Source organism: Drosophila persimilis, unplaced genomic scaffold, assembly GCF_003286085.1.
Source record: "Drosophila persimilis strain 14011-0111.01,24,50 unplaced genomic scaffold, DperRS2 tig00000002-arrow-pilon, whole genome shotgun sequence".
Classification (NCBI taxonomy): Eukaryota; Metazoa; Arthropoda; class Insecta; order Diptera; family Drosophilidae; genus Drosophila; species Drosophila persimilis.
Genome location: NW_020825289.1, coordinates 15848393 through 15870038, shown reverse-complemented (window position 1 = coordinate 15870038; position 21646 = coordinate 15848393). Strand labels below are relative to the sequence as shown.

The 21646-nt window shown below is 44.4% G+C and overlaps 2 protein-coding genes across 2 annotated transcripts; both read right to left on the bottom strand.

The window, feature by feature from the left end:
- Nucleotides 1-7153: 7153 nt before the first annotated feature.
- LOC6592723 (glutaredoxin-C4) lies at nt 7154-7653 on the bottom strand. Its single transcript, XM_002018054.2, has one exon. The coding sequence runs from the start codon at nt 7585-7587 to the stop codon at nt 7237-7239; it is 351 nt and encodes a 116-aa protein (XP_002018090.1). The 5' UTR covers nt 7588-7653; the 3' UTR covers nt 7154-7236.
- Nucleotides 7654-17868: 10215 nt separating this feature from the next.
- Nucleotides 17869-19581, bottom strand: LOC6592724 (fatty acyl-CoA reductase wat). Its single transcript, XM_026985004.1, has 5 exons — nt 19506-19581; nt 19326-19438; nt 18802-19267; nt 18005-18691; nt 17869-17927 (listed from the first exon to the last, which is right to left on the bottom strand). Exons 1-5 carry the CDS (start codon nt 19579-19581, stop codon nt 17869-17871), a joined length of 1401 nt encoding a protein of 466 aa, XP_026840805.1.
- Nucleotides 19582-21646: the final 2065 nt, after the last annotated feature.

Here is a 21646-nt window from a genome sequence, read left to right as displayed (position 1 = left end):
CCTCTGCTGTGTTTAATGGCACATGAAATAGCAATAAAGTTGTGGCAACTTTTGCGGCATGTAGTTAAGTATAACTTACGCCCAGAGCGCTCATAAGTCAAAATTCTCTTCCTATTGGAAAGGATGGGACGGGAATGGGGATGGGGATGGGGATGGGGATGGAAGCGTACTGTGACTAACAGTAACGCTATGAGTGTAGGCGTGTGCTGACAGTTGGGGCACACTGTCGTCCCTGGGGTCTGTTTTGTCCTTTTCTGTTTTGCTGGCATCTGCCTCGAACTGTGAAATATGCTGCATACTTTTGCGGGCAACGGGGGAACTATGTATATATGTATGTATGTAAGTATGTATGTACTATATATCTCTATCGCCATCTCCCACTCTTATGACTTTTGCGGTTTATTGTAGGCGTGCCGCGTGCCAAACTTAACATACACACAATCATTTTTATGCCACACAATTTTCGCTTTCCACTCACGTACCACACTGTAAGAGAGATTGCGGCGGGGCGAGAGCAGAAGTGGTAAGGTCCTTCGGGGACCTCTGTAAAGTATATAGAAGTTCATAATTCATTCTTTCATTATTATTTTCATTTTCACATTTTCGGTTTAAGTTTCTCTTTCTCTTTGGTTTCCTTTCTCCTTGACAAATTGTTTTAAATTGCATTTTGCAAACAGAACAGAGAAAAACAAGTATAGGAAGAGGCATGACATGTAAGTACGTAAGTCTCTTAACGTAACTTAGTTGAAGGCTAACTTTAGTCAACACCTTAAGCAGATTGCACTTGTTTTGCTATGGTTTTAACTCAGATTTCCCCTTCTCTGGTGCACGGATCGAGTGAGTCTATTTACTCGTACCCAATGAGCCCTGCAGCCCAGTCAAGCATCCAACCATCCTACGAGTACCATCCCCGCCATTCAACCATCCCGATCCTGATTCCGATTCTGATTCTATCCTGTCGCTGGCACCAAACAAGTCAAAGTCCTAACCACCGTCGACATTTTGCGTTCGACAACTAGCGGGCAGGAATCGGGACGGGAGGTGCAACCACAGACGCGTCTTTTGTTTGCTTTGACAGAGGGCACAACTCCCTGTTGTTCCTGGGTCTCGGTGTGTTTATGTGTGTGTGTCTGTGTGTGTGTGTGTGTTCAGAGTCTACGTCTGTGTGGGTTACCCGTTTGGCATTGGTGGCAGCTTTGCCTGTTGGGGCACTAAACTTTTATTTCTTAAATCTGTGAATCGTTTGTGCGCCCCCCACTCAAAGTCAATATGCGGGCGCAAATGTACGAAATGATGAGACAACCAGGCCAGCCACTGGAGCAGGGAACGAACTGGGCCTCCTACAGTTTTTGTCAACGCTGTCGCTGCTGTTGCCGCTTCCTGTTTTTCGGGGGCAAAATCGGTTTTTGTTGATTTGAGCGCCAGTTGTTTAGGACAAAAACAGACTGCCATCCTCCTTCAGGCCAAACCACATACCATCCGTTGCTGGGCTCTGGTGTTCCTGCTGTTTCTGATGCTCCTCCTGCTGCCCTCCCGCTTTCCCCCTGCTGCCTCTCTCGATGCTGCTCTTCCTGCTGTCCAGCAAAACGACAACTGAAGTGGAGTTTTGTTTGTTGTCCGTTTGTCAATTACAAAACTTTTATTGCAATTTACTTTTGTTTCAAGCTCCCTCTGCCAACCTGCACACCAACACCAACACCATACCCATCCCCCACCCCAACCCCACCAAACAGCAGACCCCACATTGAGGTCGTTTCGATGGTTGTCCGTTGACAATTTCGATGTTCGTTCCGTTCAAGTATTTAATATTGTACTCGATGAAGTAATATCCATTCGCTTGTTTGATGAATGGCAACGGCTGTGCGATGCCATCAAATAACGATACCAAAGTGGATGCCATTGATGTGTGCCCAGGGAGGGATAGGATAGGAGATTGGATTGGATTGGATAGCAGAATGGAATTGATGGTATAGCATGTATAGAGGTATAGGTAATTGGAGTCTTATGGTTGAGTTATCCCTTGACACAATAAATTCATGGGGCAATATTTAATTTGCATAGAAATCTTTGAAATATTGTGAATTTGTGATTTGCATGGGGCTCTTCGCACCCGCTGCGACTTACAAGTGGCAAGGAAATGGCCTGTGAGTCACTTGGTTTAAAGTGAACAAGTTTTTCTCCTGGAATTCGTTTTGTGGCATGCCTTCTCCCCGGAAAGGAGCACACAACAAACGATGCGCTAATTTGACAAACCCACATGAGGTCCTTCGAAAAGGGGTTGGGGTGGAAATTCAATGAGCGCCACGAACGCGCACCACAGGAGGCGGCGGTAATTTGCAAGAGCCTGTTCGTAGGTCTGGTTTCGTCCGACCCAGGAGCACACAATCAAATCGAAATGAAATTGACCATTAATGTGTGGGGCAGGTATGTGATGGAGTGCGTACATCTACGGGGAGTCGGATGCGGAGTGTGGTGGAGTTCGGATGGCGAACGCATTGACTGACGTGGGGGGATTCTAAGGGTCAGAGTTCCTGGTCATTGACAGCTATTGTGAATGATGCTGACAAATGAGCGACTTGTAAAGAGGGAGGGAGGAAGATGGATCTGAAACTGGAACTGCACTGGACATATGAATCAGTTGAAGACTGCTTACAACGTGATCCAATCCGAAATCAACCGAAATGGTGTCAGTTACAGGGGTTACATGGGTATGCATCATCCACTGTTGATACTGCACAAAGAGGGAGGACTTTTCAAGACACGACTGTACCCATGCCAGTCCTCATGAATGCGACTGTAAATTCAGCTGCGTTTAAGGACATAGCTTTATCAAAAGAACATTTCGATAAGAAAACATGCATGAGCAAGTTTTTCCTGAAATAAAATTCCCGAATACAAAATGAATTAATCGTGACTAACGTTCGCATGAGTCGAAACTTTCGAGTGCCGACAAATCATCTCCAGTTATCCGCGGCACTTCGCGGCATTTGGCAAACTCATTAAAAACTTTTCCTTATCGTGACAGAACAAAAAAATTGTCAATACAGTGGGGGGAAGACTCTCTTTGGCAATGGGGATCCCCTGCCCCCCAACCGGCAAACACCTGCATAATTTTTTTGGGAAAACATTTTCGAATAACTTGAGCACTTGCCCGTCCTGCACTCTGTGGCGCTGGAACATTTTTGGCGCTCATTTTTCAAGCCCCGTAAATGCGCTGAAACTTTTCCAGCGCCAACAGCAGCAAACATTTTTATAGCGCATTTAATTAATTAGTCGGAAAGTTGGTTCCTTTTTTCCTTTCTACTGCTTTATGCTCTTATTGCTTATTCCTTAGAAAGTTGATGAACAACTCCCTGGAAGCAAACTCATTATCCCTTTTTCCCTCGGAAAAGGCCCTCGTCTCGACTTATTATCTGCGTCAACGTCAGCTCGATGTTGAAGGCCCAGGAAAACTCTTTCCCCAAACATTTAGCTAAAATATTCATGCGGTCGCGTTAAGGTAAGCTCCGTTCGGAACGCCCCGATGATGGCATAGTATCCCCCGTCTTCATCTCCCTCCTAAAATATTCATAAAATACCTAATTAATTGATTAATGGCCCCAAAAGTTGAAAGTTTAGCTAAAACGCTATCGCATAGTATCAAATTACGGGGGTGATCATCCCAAGGGGAATTGCAACTGCCAATTGTTAGGGGTTCGAGGCTCAAAGTTAAGGCCAAAGTTTTGTGGCAACACCTACTCCCCCATTCTATGATTTTAATACAATATTTATGGTTCAGGTTTCGTGAGAGAATCCCCAAATAGATACCCAGTGATATGTCTTTAATACTCACCTAATGCAATTATTGCAACATCAAGGGATACCACTTTTTGGTACGGCTGTTAACTTAATTGGTGTAATTGCAGTTCGGCAAACGGAATCCACTCTCCCGTTGTCTGTCGTTCTCTGGGGTTTCTATTTCATATCAATGCTGTCATGCATTCCTTAGCCAGGTAGCATATTTTCTGTATATCCTGTTGCTTTCGTGTTCACAGAAATAGCAACAATAGGAGGCACCCACTGCTGCTTCCGGTTCCAGACCCACAGTAACAATGTCACGCACACATATTTCCTGTCATTCTAGGGTTTATTTCCTCACTTGGCTCTACTTCTCCTTTATTTTATGTATCGCATCCTTGTTAACACGTGCGTTGCCTCCCCCGATTGTTGTTGGTGACCCGCCCGCTGTATTTTATCAACCTGAAAAGATCTCCGTTGCATGGCCATGGCCAAAGCATTGCCTGGACAAGCTCAAAGTCAGCGCTGGCTGGAGGTCCGATTCCATGAGCAATGCCACAGGATGAGGGCTATGTGGGGATGGTATGGGGATGGCATGTGTAAAACAAAGAAATACAGGCACTAATATAATTATATGTTGGCATGACATGTTACGTGCGAATGTCGTTTTAGGAAATTTTAACACATTTCAAGCCGCTCTTACAGGGAAGAGTCGTTCAGCTTGATGGGATGTCATTAGAAGGACGATTGAACGAGTTTTGCGAACACATTCAATAATTATTCAAAGCCAAAATTAGATACCGTTTAAAGTCGCCCAAACCAGAAGCAGATATGAAGCAAATTTATTAAACCCTCAATCTCTATTTCTCGGAAACCGCAAAAAGAATCTCCAACAATGGAATATCCGCTCCACTCGGTTGGTCTTTTTTCTTTTTTGATAATTACAACACTTGATGCCCGGAATTTGTAATCAAAAATGCCACAAAAGCCACCAAGCGAGAAAACTAATAATAAAACGCTTAATAAATCGTCTATCACAGGCGAAGGAGGAGCTTCATTGCACACAGATACACACTCGCAGAGCTACTCAAACACACAGACACAGATGCACACATGCGCATGCATCGAGGCAGACAGCGTTCGGAGGGCAACTATATGATATATGGCTGGTCTAGCCAGGGTCTGGCTGCCACAAAACTTAGGTGGCAGGAGGCCAAAGGCGGGAGAGATGCCACGAAAACTATCCAAACGGGCAACTTGTCTGCCAGGAGGGAGTTCTAATAAATTTTTAGATATTTTCCTTGTACAATAGAAAACCTAACGCTCTGATAATTGGTAGATTGAATGGTCTCCCTCTGGAGATACATTGTGCGGCCACGCCCTGTTAAATTAGCCATTACAAAATTTCTCTGCATTAAATCTCTGGACATTAAAGTCGGAGCGACAATGTTGCTCCGGCGTGGACGGATCTACCAAGTAGATAATAACGCAATCAAACTGCCAAATGCATTTTTTATTGGGGCACACAGATACGGGAGATCCCCACCTCCAAGCGCTCGCTTCGTCAGTCCGTCAGTGGCAATTGCACTCATCCTTCAACAAATTAAAACAAAGTTATATGCCACTGTTAAACATTTTTTTTTTTTTGAGTGCCCCTTCTGCCACAAAAAAAAAAAAAGAACAAAATTATGGCCAAGCGCCTGGGGATCATAAAAAATTTCCATTCCATTGCAGTTGTAAATGCTCTTCGTGTTGGTGGCCATAACAAGTTTTCACGCTGGATAAGTCCAACAACTACAGAATTTTAGATGTAAAAGCGGGCTAGCCGAAGAGTAGAATACCTAATACAACAAAATTAGAGGGATCTTCAGTTGCCGAAGTCACCTCAAGAACTGAGCAGGAGCAGGTTTACCAAGTATTTTAAGGAAAAGCTTGAATGAAACCTAAAATTAATCGGTTGGAAACATTATTTTCAAAGTTAGAGCTATCATATGATTTGAGTATCGTTTAAAAATCCCATCTATTAGTCACCGGTATCAGGTACTTATCAATGTGCTAGTTTTCTGCCAAAACGTATCACTCCCTTACTAAGTTAAGGGACATCACAGGAAAATGTAATATATGCAAGCAACATTGTAGGGACTTTTGGCTCTGGCGAAGGTTAGTTGCATATAAAGTTAACTGTGCTCGAGAGGGAGAGTGAACACTTTCGAGGGAGTGTCCAAAATGTGGGGGAAAGCCATGGCTATGAAAACAGGAAAGAGACGAAAACTTAAGGAGCAGTGGCCAAGAAATACAATAATGAGATCATAGGTGCGGTAAGTCATAAAGCGATTGATCAAATATTGATAGTAAATGCATACATATGTACAAATTTAGTTGATTTTTACGTTAATACCTTTCACCCATCAATTCAAGGAATCTTATTCCAATTACAATTGCAAGCCCGTTTGCTTTTTACAAATTCAATGGAATGACTATGGCATGAGGTTTCACCCTGATTGCTCACCAATTTCCACAATCAATCCTTGCTGCTGGTTTTACGCGCGATTTAACCCCAAAGAACGAACCAAAAAAACAATCGATGAGCCAAATTACGCATACGACACGTGTGCCCAGGCGTTTTTTACCCGTCTATCTGCACCTGCCCAGGCGATATTCCTGAGCAACTTTCATGTGTGTGTCAGTAATTTGACATTGTTAGGTAATTTTCAAATAGTAGATATAGGGAAAACCATTTACGAAAACGACAAAACAAATTGCTAGCAATTTTATGTCGTCTTTAAGAAAGGCAGAATACTCGTATATAAAATGCAATCAATTGAAGGATTTCTCTTTGATTTTGGGGACTACAAGTATTTCAATTTGACCCAGATATTTGCCACGCAAAGAATGAGATATTTTTCTAAAGACGTAGCTGGATTCTAAGTCAATGCAGTAAATCCATACAAAATTTCTTTGAAATTTACTGTTCTGAGAGTATTGCTCAGAACCTTGACCTCTGTATGCCTCCTCCTGGGTTGATGCTTTCAATTTTTCATATGCAAATGGGTATTAAAACTCATCCGGGACAACAATGGGGAACGAAATAATGCCCCGACTGCAGGCAGGTGTGCAGCTGCAAAGAAAGCGCAGTCAGCCCGAGTCCGGAGTCCTTCTTTGCCTTTCAGCATTCACAGCATAATTGTCTCCCTGCCCCAGACCACCCCCCGGATTCGTTGTGATCCCTTTCAGGAACAACTTGAGCGCCATATTGAGCAGATAAAAGGCATTTTTACCCATCTCCCGCCTACCTCCTACCTACCTCATGCCTTGCTGTTCTTTTGTTGTGTACCAAGAAGAGATAGCAAAGGCACTCTTTAAAGGGATACATGCATTTGAAGAGGCGAAAACTTGGATTATTTATTCCATGAAACGTAATTTAAGTGGTGGAAAAGCAGCAGTATCCTTGAAAGTGGATCACTGGAAGTACTTCTGGAGTATGCCCTGATCGTAGAGGCGCTTCACATCGGTACCGCCTCCCACGAACTTGCCATCGATGAAGCAGCGCGGCACAGTACGTGCCCCTGTCATCTCGCCTAGCACTGCCTGAATCTCGTTGCCGTCGTCGCGCTGGTCCAGCTCGATCACCGTCGCGTTCACATTCAGTTTGCGGAACTGCTCCTTGGCCATGCTGCAGTAGGGGCAATAGCTCTTGCTGAAGATCACCACCTTGTGATTGCTGATCGTCTCGCGCACAAACTCCGCCTGGGGACTGTTCATGTTCACGTACAGAGCAGGGGGCTGCAGTTGACTGACGACTGAACCCATTAATCTAAGAGGATGCCACTTCTGTTGGCACAAACACTGGGCACACAGTCCAAGGAAAATATTGCTAATGAAAAGTTAGTTTGTTGAATTTTGATCTATAATTTGTGACTGAGTTTGATTGAAGTTTGCAGCGGTTACTGGGATTCGTTTATATTTTGGGAGTTTCCAAAGGCTACTTTTAATAGGGTTTCGGTTCCAGTTTCAGTTCATTATCCACTGCTTCTCTAGGGAATATCTTCAGAGTTATCTTCAAAATCGATTAAAAGGTCATTAATTTTTAAGCAAAACCCACAAATAGCAACCCAACTATGCCTTAAATGGCACTGCAGTCGTTTCTAAAGCCGCATTACTGTGGTCTGTCATAAAACCCATAACCTCTGCTTCCCACTTCCCTGGCTTATGACACTTTCACGCACTTTCATGCCTCAAAGGCGACCGCAGCAACTGTTGGAATAGAGAACCGCAGAGACCCGTAAACCCTTTTCCGAATTGAGAATCGAGCGATGTTGGGGGCGAGACTCACTAATGAACTGAGGCGTTTATTTATGCAGCAGTTGAGACCTCAACTAATGGGTCGAGGACATCAAAGAAGGGACACCTTCTTCAGGACATCCACAGTCTGGCCAGAGCTTAAATATTAAATAACCCAAAAGCGGAAAGTCACTTCAAGTGCAGGGAGTGGATGGAGATGGAGAACCAACTGCAGACATGTGGAGATGGCAGAGAAATCCTTTTCATTAACGCGACGCTTGTTGCTGACTTCCTGCCAGGAGGACCCCCTGTCTGTGTCTAAGTCTGTGTCTGTGTTTGTGTCTATGTCCGTGTCTGTGTCCATATCTGTGTTCCCCTCTGTGTCTGGCTCCATGTGTGTGTCCGTGTCCCTGTCCGTGTCCTGGTCGTAAGTTTCCGTGTAACAATGTAATTTATTGTGCGCACCTTTGTTTTCAGTCAACACACACTCAACGGCTTCGCTTGGGTAATAAAACAATTTCCCCCCCACAGCCATATGTGCAACGTTGTCGTCCCCAGGACTGCCTTTGGAGTCCGCCTTTGGAGTCGCTCCTAAGTGGATTATCCTTCCTTCAGTTACTCCAAAAAGTTGGGGCACCTCTTTCCACCAACTTCCAGTCGAAAAACGCCAACTCATTATTGTCGTCTTGTCTTGTTCAATGGCCATCTGCTCGCTAACAATTTACACATATGTAAAGCGCCAGTCCTTCGTCTGAAGTCCCCTGAAGTATCCCTGCACTTTTCCCATGCTACAAATAACATTCTCCCATGCTAGAGAAAATCTCTCTTTCTGGCGCCTGCGCCTGGGACTCCTCGCTCTCTGAGAATCGTTGCTGCATCGTAATTGTTTTGGGAAATTTACTTAACAATCATTTTAAATTGTTCGCGGTTTTTCCCAAGGATTAGTACTTAATTTGATTAGGCCCATTCAAGTCGGCAGTTGCTACCCGGCTCTGGTGACGCCTTTTTATTGTTTGGCTTGAATTTTTCAGTTCGTTAGTGGCGGTCGTTAAAGAATTTCATTGAAAGGGGTAACCGACTGTTTACCATAGTAGGTCGGCCGACTGGTGGTTATAGTCGAATGCCACTGAACGACGATTATACTAGAATATTCACATATGTATACATATGTATATTTTTTCAGACTCACTTCTAATGGAGCTTTGAATGGAAATCATATAACAATTGGCGATACTTCTTTGGTATATTATCCTTGCTTACTTCTTCTAGCTATTCTTCATCTAATTCTCAATGGGCGCTCTTTCCCTTTCTCTCTAAATCTACTCAACGCATCGACGATTCGTATCAATAACTCAACTCCACGCAGATCGATAGCCCTTGTCCGTTAAGTGGAGCTGTTCGCCTCCACCTGTACCTGTACGCGCCTCACGAACAATGCCTTTGTCTCTGTCCTTCCACTGAGAAGTCGTCGGTCGTTGTCCTCCCAGCTAATTGCCACCAATTTGTCAACGCAATGTCCTAATCCCAATGGCCTGCCCTGTCTCCGTGCCATTCACCCACTGATAAATTAATTTCCAATCATTAACTCAGCTATGCACTGCACTACACAGCACAGCAAAGGGTTATGCGGGTTGCGGGGTGTGGGAGATTCCTCAATTGATCGCTGCCCTCTCCGCACCAGCCCCATTTAAATGTCGGTCATTTGTCGGGGGGAGTCCCCTTTCTAATGGCTAATTGGGTTGGACAGCAAATGGGCCAGAAGCTGACTCTCGCTCTCACTCTTTGTGCGTACTCGTACTTTAAGGCCGTGCCATACTCGAAGGCGTCGCCAATCTTCAGCACAATTTCGTCTTAATTGATTAGCTTAATTTACATTTAATGTTCATAATTTTTTTAATGGCCCAACCCTCTGTTTTTCACCCCCGCTACGCATCTGCAGCCATTCCGTACAGTCTGCCGCCATTTGTAAAACTTTGTTATAAATTTCTTCATTAAATATTTCCATTCATGTGCCTGCCGCATTTTGCTGAGCTCCAGCGAAAGGGTTCTTCCGCCCCACCCAGCGAAAGCGAAATTAAATGAACTGCGTGCGCGGCAATTATTCATGTGGGGATTTCTCGGTTCGCGTTCGCGTTTGCGTTTGCCAGCGAAATGCTCAGCGAGATGAGCTTAGGCGTAGAGTGGCGCCTCCCCAAGTCTCGAGTCGCTTTGCATAGTTGTTGAGATAGTTGAGACTGTGTAAATAGTTGCTCAGGTGAAGCATTAAAATCGTCGAATTCTCTGGGGTAACGAGAGGGTAATTGTTGAGGTACAGTTGCCACAAAGTTTAACTAGACGAGACGCGTTGAGTTTTGAACATAGTTGGTCATGTTTTGATCTATGGGTTAGTGAGGCGGTGCAAAGTTTTTATCCAAATTACAAGAGCTGGCCATCTCCAATTAATTCCATCTGAGGTGGTATTCCATGTGCATATGGTAGTTAAATTCCTCACACTACTTACATATCCATTTCCTTCGCTTATTTTAACCTTTTCGTAGCAGTCACATATTCCCATTTTCCTGCCCGAGTCTTGGCATTTTTCCCATTCGCCCAAGCAATTTTAACTTTTTCTCATTCTGTTGTGGACTTTAAAGTGAAACTCAAGTTAATCTCTGACAGAGAGGCCCACCGGCTTGCTGCATTTCAGTCCTCTCCAGTTGCGGCTCAACTCATCAGCCCAATGCACATCCGTCCAATTAATCCGGTGCGTATCTGAAGGAGGAGGAGAGTGACACACATGTGGAAAACGAAGAGGGAACGAAAATTGAAAGAGGGAAATGGCAAGGGCCAAGAGGAGCCAGAGGCACACCTGCGCGCCTACTGTTTTAGCAATTTTCCGCACAAATTCCATAGACAACAACCAGCCACCGCTGTCAGTCTCCAGTCACAGGCTCCGTTCATGCCTCTTACCAAAGAAAAGCCAAGGCCAGACGCGGAGGCAGAGGCGAACGCATGATCAAATGTCACAATCAATTTCAATTTGGCGCTCGAATTGAGCTTCGTTAGCGGCAAAAGCTGCCAAAGAAAACGAGCCCCACTGCTGGCTGAGTGAGCCAGAGATAGGAGCCACGCAAAGAAAGAGAGAGGGCGACATCGCATCGAGTGCTTAAGATGCCAAGATGTTGCAGGAGCCAACTCGCCAACTCCGACTCGCCTGGATGCCACTTTTTCTAATCAACTAAGCCAAAAGAGAAGCGCCTGTAATTTAACTAATTTGTGTATGCCCATGTGTCTGTACTCGTGTCTGTGTGTGCAGCCTGTTGCAATTGTCTCACGTTGCAAGTGCAGCAGCTTCCTTGACAACTTGGCTAACCAAATATAAATTGCAAATTGCCTGGTGAATACTTGAGAGGCCGGAGAGATGCAGCCCAGACAAGCGACACAGTTGGCAGATGGAATGGCTTGAAGAAGATTGTGTGCATCCTATGTGGAGACTGGTTTTCTGCGGGTGCACCCCTCCGATTCCAGAGTATACTCTATTCCAAATATTCCGTTTCTCCAGAGAACTCTTCATATCTGGCCCTCCCAATTATGCATTTCGAAGACAGTTTAATCGCCACAGAGGAAGTGGCATAAGAAAAACTGAAAAACTTCCAACGCACTTTTCGCCTGAGATCTTTTGTTCCGCCTCAATAGTGGCACAACACAGTCTTTTGTACTCTGTTTACCAATGTCTAGACGTTGATGGTGACTTGGCTCGAAAGCCTGAGAGACTGAAAGACTGAGAGATTGTGCGTGGGTTGGTGGGTCCTTAAAGGGCATTGTGTAAGTTTTAATGCAAAAATTGTGTGTGGCTGATAAAGTTGAAAGAGAACTGGTTTTGAAAGTGTTTCATACCAACAGTAAAAAGTTCAAGGAACAATGAGAGTTGTACAAGCGGAAAGTTTATAATGAGTTTGTTTTCAAATTCAGATCGGTATTCAAATTTTCTTAAGACTATCGATGATTGTCATTTGGGCCATAACGAGCGCCGCCTCTGGTCACACTAAAACGAAATGGTGGAATCTTCTTAAGCCGCCATTAATAAGTTTTTCTCGCTCGCAAAGGAGTGAAGGGGGAACGGGAGCGGGAACGGGAGCGGGAACGGGAGCGGGAGCGGGAGCAGGAGGAGCAAGATTATAATTACAAGCGGGAAAAAGAGAATAGAAATTTTCTTCAACGGTCAACGATTTGTGGGATAACAGCAGCAAATTAAAAACTTTTGCGTAAAATCCATTTTAACTTTTCAACAACTCATCGCACTGTAGCAGCGACAGCGGACAGCCGAGAGCCGACAGCAGCTGCCATAGGCACCAACAACAACAAAAGAAAAACACAAATATTACTATATATATCGACTGAAGGATACCCGCTTTGAGGAATCCTGTGAAAATAAGCGGCAAATCAATAGAATAGTATGTATAGTTCCCCAAATCTACAAGGATCCGGTCTAGATGCTAATGTCCAAAAATACTACATACTTTTCTCTGTGCACTTCTAGAGTATACCCCAAGAACTGAACGACTACCGGGGTACGAAAAAAGCCCAATCTGAGCCTGACAGGCTAACGTTTAATAAAGGCAATGCGAGCTGGGGACGGTTGGAGTTGTAGTTGGAGTTGCAGAAAGAGTGGTAGCTGAACATGGAGTTCGAGGTTCGAGCCACGAGGAGCCACAGTCGTAGTCGCTTCTGTATGATGAATAACACGATGACGTTGTCCGCCAGTTAACCAAGTCCGTCGCTCCAGCCAAAGACAAACTTTTCTCAGAGACACGACGCGTATACACGCTCTTGATGCTTGATTAAAGCTGCATGCAACTCCTTTCGCCCGTCCCCCTCCGCCACTCCCACTCGCATTGGCTCCGGCACTCGCACTACCACTCGCACTCCCTCTTGCCTGTCGTCTGAGTGGGAAAGAAAGAATTAAAAGAGGCGTCCGTGGAGGCCGCTGGCATTGCCTGCAACTTCATCTAAATGTTCATTTGTTATGCTGTCGTCGGCCGTGATCATCATCATCGCAGCCATAATCATCATCTGCCATGCCACAGCCCCATCCCATACCATCCCATTCCGTGCCCCCTGGCAGGCAGCCAACAAGTGTCTTCAAACACACTTCTTGCCAGCTGCACAGGCGCCGCCGGCGATGTCTTCAAGTGGCTTGCATAACCGTGATGAGCATATAGCTGGTCTTGGTAGTTAAGAAAACAAGCTGAACTAGCTAAATGCAGCAGTTTCTATATAACGTCGAAGAGTTGGCCAATTTGGGGACCACCTTCCGCCTTAACTTTGAGCCCAGATTCATGACTTTGGCCACATTTTTGAAGAAAGTACACTAGTTAGCAACAAGCTGTTACCGATCTCCCTTGGGAGTTTAAGTGTTGTTGGCTTTCCGTTCACTACTTGCTCAGCACTGGCTAGGCATTGGCTGCCGGTTCTCCGCATGCAAATTGCCTGGGCCGCAATGTTTTGATTTTATTCTCATTTTGATTATTTTGTTCGCTCCACTTACAGATTGCTCAGAGACGGGTAACTCTTCAGCGTGGGCTTTGGCATGGTCTGCTCTGGTCTGGTCTTTTCTGGCCAGCTGTGAAGTGCAGTTGAAATTGCTCCGGCGTGGGCTTTTCCAGCTTTTCCAAGTTGTTCGAGAAGTGCGTGACATGTGTTGGAAAGTGCCAGAACGGCAGTTAACATATGGAAATGTTGCAAGTTACTAGTCGGCCTCAAACTTTGTCTGATGGACATCGGAAAGTGGGTAAGTCACGTTCACAAACGATGGAATAAAGATGTCGTTGGCCTGACCCCATGAGATCCAATGAAATTCAATCTGAAATTGCCCCTGAGATGCGACATCGGAACTCCAGATCTTTATTACATTTGCTCGTCTATAGGGAGGGAAATTCCTACTTCCTCGTACATCACATCTGACTAATTTCCTGTCTCTCTGCTTTGAACGGACACTCATGATAAACGTAATTGACAAACATTAGCAGGCAGTTCCCCAGGAAGCCGTCGGTTGGCCATACAAAACGATTCATGAGATACTCGGTCTCGGTGTATACGGTCTCTGCGGGGACGGCTGCCCAATAAACAGCTCAAGATTTATGCATGCAAGCGTTTTATTGGCCCAAATCCAGTTCCCAGCCATGTCCGGGGGCGCCCGAACTGCAGTAAGCAATTCGAAGCGGAATTGGTATCGGAGCACTAAAAGAATCCAGTTCGCACAAATGTGTGCCAACAGAGATATGAGGTTTCCTGGCTAGTCAGGTCAGTCCTTAAGCCTACGGGGTTCACATGAGTTGTGTCCAGCGCTTTTCATAGCTTAAAGGGTCTATAAATTGTTTAATTTTATTAAACGTGATTCGATAAGTGTGCCAAACTTGTTTTAGCCTTCGGTGGAACATCTACAAATCACTGAAACTGCATTCAAACCATTTTCTGTATGGTGTAGATTGTTAGAAATTTTCTTCAGGGTCTTGAGTGGGAGAGCATGCATTGTCCCCAAATGTAATCCCTGGAAAGTATTTATAGTCTAAAGCCGAAAAATTAAAGCAGACACTCACTCTCTTGCTCTCCATTTGGTTGCGCCACAGAAGCCTTTGAAGTATGTCAATGCATTGCCAGCCACATGTGGAACATTTCGCACGACACCAGCTCCAATTCCGTAGCCTCTGTCCCCCCCGTAAGGGCCGCCAGCTTTGGCAAGTGTCTGCGCCTGCTTAGGCCGTGATAATTTATGTGGCTGCCGCATCTCTGTCCCCATCGTCGCAGCCGCTCCGACACTTTGATCCGTGCCGACAACAATGCGCCCAGCCAGTTCCCCAGGAATTTTCCCTCTCGACTTGAAAGCGAAAGTGACATTTTACTAATTTAGCATTTTGAACGCGTCTCGTGTCTTGCGGTTGTGCTAAAAGATTTATTTGCGAAATTGCAAGTGCAGCAATCCCGCCTCGCTGGCTTTTAATTAAGGCCACCTCCTCTGGCCACTGGCTAAATGGTAATTTATCCCATAATTTAGCTATGGATGCTGGCCATGCTTCCGCGGGAACTGATTGATTAATGTCTGGACGGGAATGCCCTTTGTAGGAGTGGATTGGGGAACTTTGAAGGGAGTTCAAGGAGAATCGGGTCTTTAAAATTAATGGAGATGCGAATACAATGAGCTGTCGGTACATGGGTGCAACCCATATCCCAAAAATAAACTTTATTCTTTATAGAAAATCCTACCGTTCAGTGTGATTAGCTGAAACTAATTTCCCTGTACAAAACCCTGTTTACGGAGTAACAAAAGCATTTCGATTCCCTTTTGGTGATATAATTAAAACATAATACAATCCATAAACCAATTAGCGTCGAATGGCAACGATGTGTCTGGGCTTTGGCGAGTTTTTCCGCTTTATCCAGCTATCATTTCGAGAGCAATCCGCGCCGGTTTTTTTGTGGATTGCCAATCAAATTGCATTGGCAAACGATTTAACAAGACCGTCAATAACCGCAACAACAACGGGAACGGGAACGGTAAGGGGAATGGGAATGGCCAAAGAAAACATGGCAAAATAATTCAGAGGCAAACAAAAGGCATTCAATTAAAATTTGCACAGTTTGCTGGGCATGGCCATGCATTTAATACAATTTACGCAAATTAATTTCGCTCCAAAACTGCAAAAATGCAAACAGCAGCCAAATCAGAATCGCTGTAGAGAATGCACGGAATTCCATCTATGCGACGGGACAAAAACCCATAGTATAGCCCTCTATGGATCGGATCGATTCGGCAGACAACCGAAATACAATATTAATGGCCTATATAAATGGCAGAAATACGTACACACAATACTATATGTGTGTATGTATAATTGCAATCGAAACAGCAGTTAAACGATAATATTTTGCATAAAAACAATTTGCGAAAATTGCAAAAACCGAAACGCTAGGCGGAGAGTGAAAGAGAGGACCGATGCAGAGGGTTACGATACAATGCAATACCAATTTGTCGTATTGTTTACCAATGGCCAAAAAAACAATGGCTTAGGCATTGAAGGATATGGCAATGAATGATGTGTAGGGTCATCCATTTTCCACCAGGGCTTCTGTTCAGCTCTCTTCAGTTCTGTGTGTTTCGGTTCAGTTCTGTCTGCAAATTCGGGTCATGCGATAAAAACAATAAATAGTTTTTGAGAATTTATGGCATTTTAAGGTGTTTGCACAAGTGCAATTCACCAAATTGATGACTATCCATTCAGCTGGCAATTAAAATGGAATGCACTCAAAAAACCAGCATAGATTTCAGACGAAATGCAGCTGGGGGCAATATTAAATATTTCTTAATTTATTAAGTAGAAACACGTGACTTAAGCTCTTAAAGCAGTGCAATCAAATTTGTTGAAACCAAAATGAGCTTCAAATATTTATAGTGCGTCTGCTTTCAGACCTCGCGGATCCATGAAGGGCCGCAACATTGCAGAAGGAAGGCTTCACAAATATTTTCATATGCAGCCTTTGGCTGCCGGTGCAAACACACAAAGTGTGAAACCCTTTGAGACGCACTAGACATTCCATTCCCAAAAACCATAAAAAAAGCCAAAGGAAAAAAAGATAAAAAAAACGAAAGCAGAGCATTGGGCAACGAAGCCGTTGATACCCTTCGAGGTCGAATGAGGGAGATGAGTTCTCTAGAAAGCCATTGCGAGAGCGATGAGATATAGTGATTTGATCCGACTTACTACTAAAAGTAGTAGTAAAAGTAGTGCTCAAAGGTTTAGTCGGATGACTTTAGCGGTGAGGTACCGCATGACTCTGGAATCGCCAAACCCTTTCTGTAGAGTATATATACCACTGGAACGAGGTATGTGATACAGTGGGCGGCGCAGAAGAAATAACAAAGCAAAAATGTATGAAAATTGTTTTACGGCAAGTGTGTGCGATGTGAAAATATTATGAGTTAGTCGGTCTGGCTATGCACACTCGTGTGCTTGCCGCTTGAATTAAAATGAATTTAAGTGGTTTGCTTTTGGCCAAAGTTGTGCCCTTTCCGCATACATACATGTGTACATGTGTATGTATCTACTGGCATCCTCGCAGCCTCCTGCACATCTGGAGGAGGAGCAGAGAGCAAGGGAAGCGTGCATAATGCTTAGTGGTAGACGGAGAAGACAACTTAAATTCATATTTACCACGAAAATGTCTGAAAAGTTGCAACGAGTTATTAATTACGCGGATATAATGGGAATCCGCAATTGTTTGGGCTGTGAAGAGAGGGCCCAAAAAGTTGAAATAAACTCAAATTAAAAACGTAATGGTAGAAGATCATAACTGTTTAAGAGAGAGATAGAGAACTTTAAACTACAATCCAGAAGATCCATTCTAGATCTACTCTCCTTCATCGGATTGATATGTAAATTAGATACAGAAAATGGCGCAGTCCACAGAGCAAATGTTGCATTTATTTAAATATTGCTGCACATTTGCATTGTCTGACAGACCAAAAGTCAAAAGTTGAACGAATTTATTTACAAGCGTCTGAAATTGCCAATCACTAGCTTCGAAAGTATTCTGATCGACAGGAAATAGAATGACTAAATACCATCCCATGAATATATTTTCCCCAACGCATAACTAACACCTATTCAGCATTTTCTTCGATACTCTGCTTAGAAACTGGCATATAAGGTTCTCCGCTGTGTGATTATTTTATTATCAATGGCATTTATTATTTCCAATTTTCAACCGAGACATACCGTTTTACGTGTTACATTTAAACTCTTATTTATATAAAGACGCTCAAAACTAACCAAATCAAGTATGCGGCAGCAGAGACAAGAAGAACTTGAACAGCGCAATGTAGAACAAAATACCTGCAAGCACAGAGCCAAGATAGTTTCAAGAACGACAAGAGTATTACGGAAGTCTACTCACCGAGATAGAATCCTACGTCCATGATCCAAAGAAGCTTTCGTCGGTGGTTCCTTGAACAAATGTAGTCGCATACCATTCAAGGTAGACTTGAAATAGTCGTCCCAGTTCATATTCTCCATATTAAAGTTGAACACGCTTTGATCTTCCGTGGACATATGGTCCCATAATGCCTCAGTGTTATCCCTGTTAAACCAATATGTTTTCTTATTAAAGGGGAACAGTGCCACCACATTTTCGTGGACTTTGCGATAGGCCTTCACTAGGCGCGGTTTTTCGCCACTCAGCCGCAGGAGGATGTCGTACAGAAAGCCGGGCACATAGTGGTAAAAGATGCAGCCCAGACTAAACAGCCAAGGAAATGTGGTGGCATGTAGAAACGGGTACCAAATCATTTTGGTCATCGGAACCAGCTTGCCACTGTACATGCCCTTATCTTTGAGATCCCCAAAGGTGATAATATTTTTGTTGCTAGGTGAGAAATTATAAATGGTGGGCACTGTCTTTTTCTTTGCGTTCCTTGCCGTTTCCCATGCGCTAGCCACGACCATGTTGCCGCAATAATCGCCGGGAACCACAGGGGCGTGAGCCTTGTAATTGCAAAGCAATAGGTGCAGGACACCGTAGGTAATGCCGTATATTAAGGCGATGAGTCCATACGGGTTGTCAATCCATCCGGAAGAAGGCTCCTTGTAGTTGGCAAATACTATCGTTGGGAAGATTGGAGGTTATCGAAGCGCCACTCGGCTGTCAGTCAGAGGAGTCACTTACTAATGGCAGGCCGAAAGATACACACCGGAAGGTCACCCGCCTCACCTTGGATCACTTGCTCTGCCAGGCCCTTCGTATAGCTGTATGTGTTGGGGAAATTTCCCAGCAAGGCAGGCGTCATATTGTCCAAAAGCGCGGCGCTCAGTGTCTCTTTTAGCTGCAGCGCCGTATCCACAGAACAGGTAAAATTCTCAGGATAGAACTGCTCGTGAATGTGTTCCAGCACGCAGTTGGAATAGGCTGTGGAGATCTGGACGAAGGCCTCCAAGCGATGCATTTCCCTGGCCAGCTGCAGCATGAGGCGCGTGGCCCGCGTGTTGATGGCCAGCGCCGTATGCATGGGCTCGTTGAAGCGGACTGTGGCTGCTCCGTGAATAACAATCTGCACCTCTTTTACCAGTAGCTTACGATCCGCATCACTAATACCTAGGTCCGGCTCCAGACAATCCCCTGCTATGGGTGTCATCAGCTCCAAGGCCCTTGGTTTTGTCTTTAGTAGTGCCTCGAAAATCTGTAACAGGAGGGCGTAAGAGCGAGCGTTTTCAGCATGACAGTCGTAGGATACTCACCGGCTGGCTCATCCATTTTGCAACGCGCGTCTTGACATCCTCGTTTTTCTTAGACCTGACCAGAAAATATATGTGTTTCGGATCTGTTGCTCGTAGGATCTTTTCAATGATCACTGAAAATTAAACGGTACAATTTGTCTTTTGCTTTCACTTATCCTGGATATTACAAAGTCCATGTACCTTTTCCTAAAAACCCAGTGCCGCCTGTTACAAATACAGTCTTGTCCATATAAAAACGTTGTATTTCAGTGTCCATTTTGCGTGGCGAAAATCGAATCCTGCTGTATGCTATAGACGCGACACCCTTATCAATTGAGGAGGGCCCAGCAAGTCTTTCCATTTATATTTATACTTCTGACTATTCTTAGTCCAGTGGGTCTAAGCATATTCATTATTCCAAATCGCATTACAGCAATGCAAGTACAGTGAGGGATGTATTATTCGAAATTACTGATTCCAAAAGTTGATAGAAATGGTCTTCGGTTTTATTTTGATAATCCGAATTTTTAGTCTTTTTTACTCAAATCGGTACGATTTAATTTATTTAACATACATACATATGTACATGTTCAAACATACAATGTGCATATGTTCCTAGCGATCAAACCGTATATTTAATTCGTCGAAATGTATGTAAGCGTACATATATGTATGAAGATGATATAAACAATTCAAGACCAGTCTTCGAGTCGAGTATTCCGATTAAAACCATTGTTTCGACTGTGCAAAATTGGAATCCGACTTTACTTTTACAAACTGACACGATGCGAGTACGAGTGTGTATGTATGCCAAATTCTGTGAAATAAAAAAAACAAGCGGGAACGTTATCGGGAACTTATGATCGATCTAACTTATACAAGATATTTTATTCGTTACTATTCGTGAGCGCCCGAAGTGGTACGGAAACCGATAACTGCCGCATCTCTCTATCTCTCTCCCTCTCTTTGTATCGGTGTTCGTAAAGAGACGTATGTCCGCATTCTCTCGCAATTTTGCTAGCACTTGTTATAAGAAATAGGATAAAAGGTTCTTTCTGGGTGTTACACATATCCACATCTGATATTCCCCTAAAAACTTCGAGTAACCGTTATAAGAACCAGCCAGATTCGGTCTGTAAGCTTGTAATATCGAGCATTTCTGTATGAAATATTAATTTCCAAAGGTGCTTTAATAACACATATATATAAGTTCAATAGATATAATAGATACGGCTTGCCCCACTCGATAGAGTCATCAACACGCAACGAACGGACGGGGTCCGAAGTCAGACTTTAATTAAACTCACGATCATGTGCAATTTTGTGAGCAATTAAAAAAATCAAGGCTGGAAAAATCACTTCGCCTGCTCCGCAGAGAGATGGATAGACAGATGGAGGCGTTTCTGTGTGAATAGCCGGGAATGGAGCGGCGAGATTTGCTATCAGTGCTGCCCCGCCCATCGGAATCGAGGGGCGTTTGTGGCAATTTTTCGCGTTGAGTGCAAATTGCGAGTGCCTGGAGAGGGATGGGGAGGGGGGAGGATCGGTGTGCGGATCGTTGAGCAGTTTTCCTTTTTCCAGTGCAAATAAGCAATTAGCTGGCTTAATAACTCAATGGGCCTGCAACCGGTTGGCATTTCCTAATAGAATTTTTCCACCAGTTGGGTCTGGGGGGGATAGTGTGAGCGTGAGTGTGGTGCAGCATCAACTTAACTTTGCCTTTTGCTAAACCGTCCGCGTAAAAGTTTGCTTGCAACAAAGTTGGCGAGGCACAAAGTAAATGAAGCCGCCATCGCCGCCACCGCTGCGCTGCAGCCTCAATTTAAAATTAAGCTCATGAAAAGTAGTTAACCTCCAAAGCCAACCCCCGGCCACACAGGCTTGGCATCCCTTTGGCCCCTGCCCCTGCCTCTGCCGCTGCGGCTGCCTCTGCCACCCCGAAAGCCGTTAACTACAGCACAAAGTCAACGATAGGATGGGGGAGATCCCACAGCGTGGGGCTCGCTCTTGTTCGCATTAAAGTAAGCATGAAATTAAAGCCCAACCGAAAAGCTCGACTTGCAGCCCTGATGGACGCGCGTGGCTTCCATAAGCGTGTGGTTGGCGCTTTGTCAGGGACGAGCTTGGTGAAGGGTGAGGGGTGAGGAGTGCTGGGTAGCAATCCTGCATTGTTGTTGCAGCAAATTAGCTGGCACGTTGAATAAAAAGTAGCGCGAAAATCCCATTTTTCGCCCATTGTTGTTTGGTCAAAGATGCGAAAAAGAGCTCAAATGACCCCAAGTTGGATGCACTGTGCGAAAAGCGGTGGATAATTAGAAAGGGGAAAGCAATATTAGATGGAA

Coding starts and splice junctions, on each gene's coding strand:
- LOC6592723 (XM_002018054.2), bottom strand. CDS start 7,587: ATGGGTTCAGTCGTCAGTCAACTGCAGCCCCCTGCTCTGTACGTGAAC.
- LOC6592724 (XM_026985004.1), bottom strand. CDS start 19,581: ATGGACACTGAAATACAACGTTTTTATATGGACAAGACTGTATTTGTA. Junction 18,692..18,801: donor GGCAGAGCAAGTGATCCAAG/GTGAGGCGGGTG, acceptor TCCCAACGATAG/TATTTGCCAACTACAAGGAG. Junction 17,928..18,004: donor AGCTTCTTTGGATCATGGAC/GTAGGATTCTAT, acceptor CTGTGCTTGCAG/GTATTTTGTTCTACATTGCG.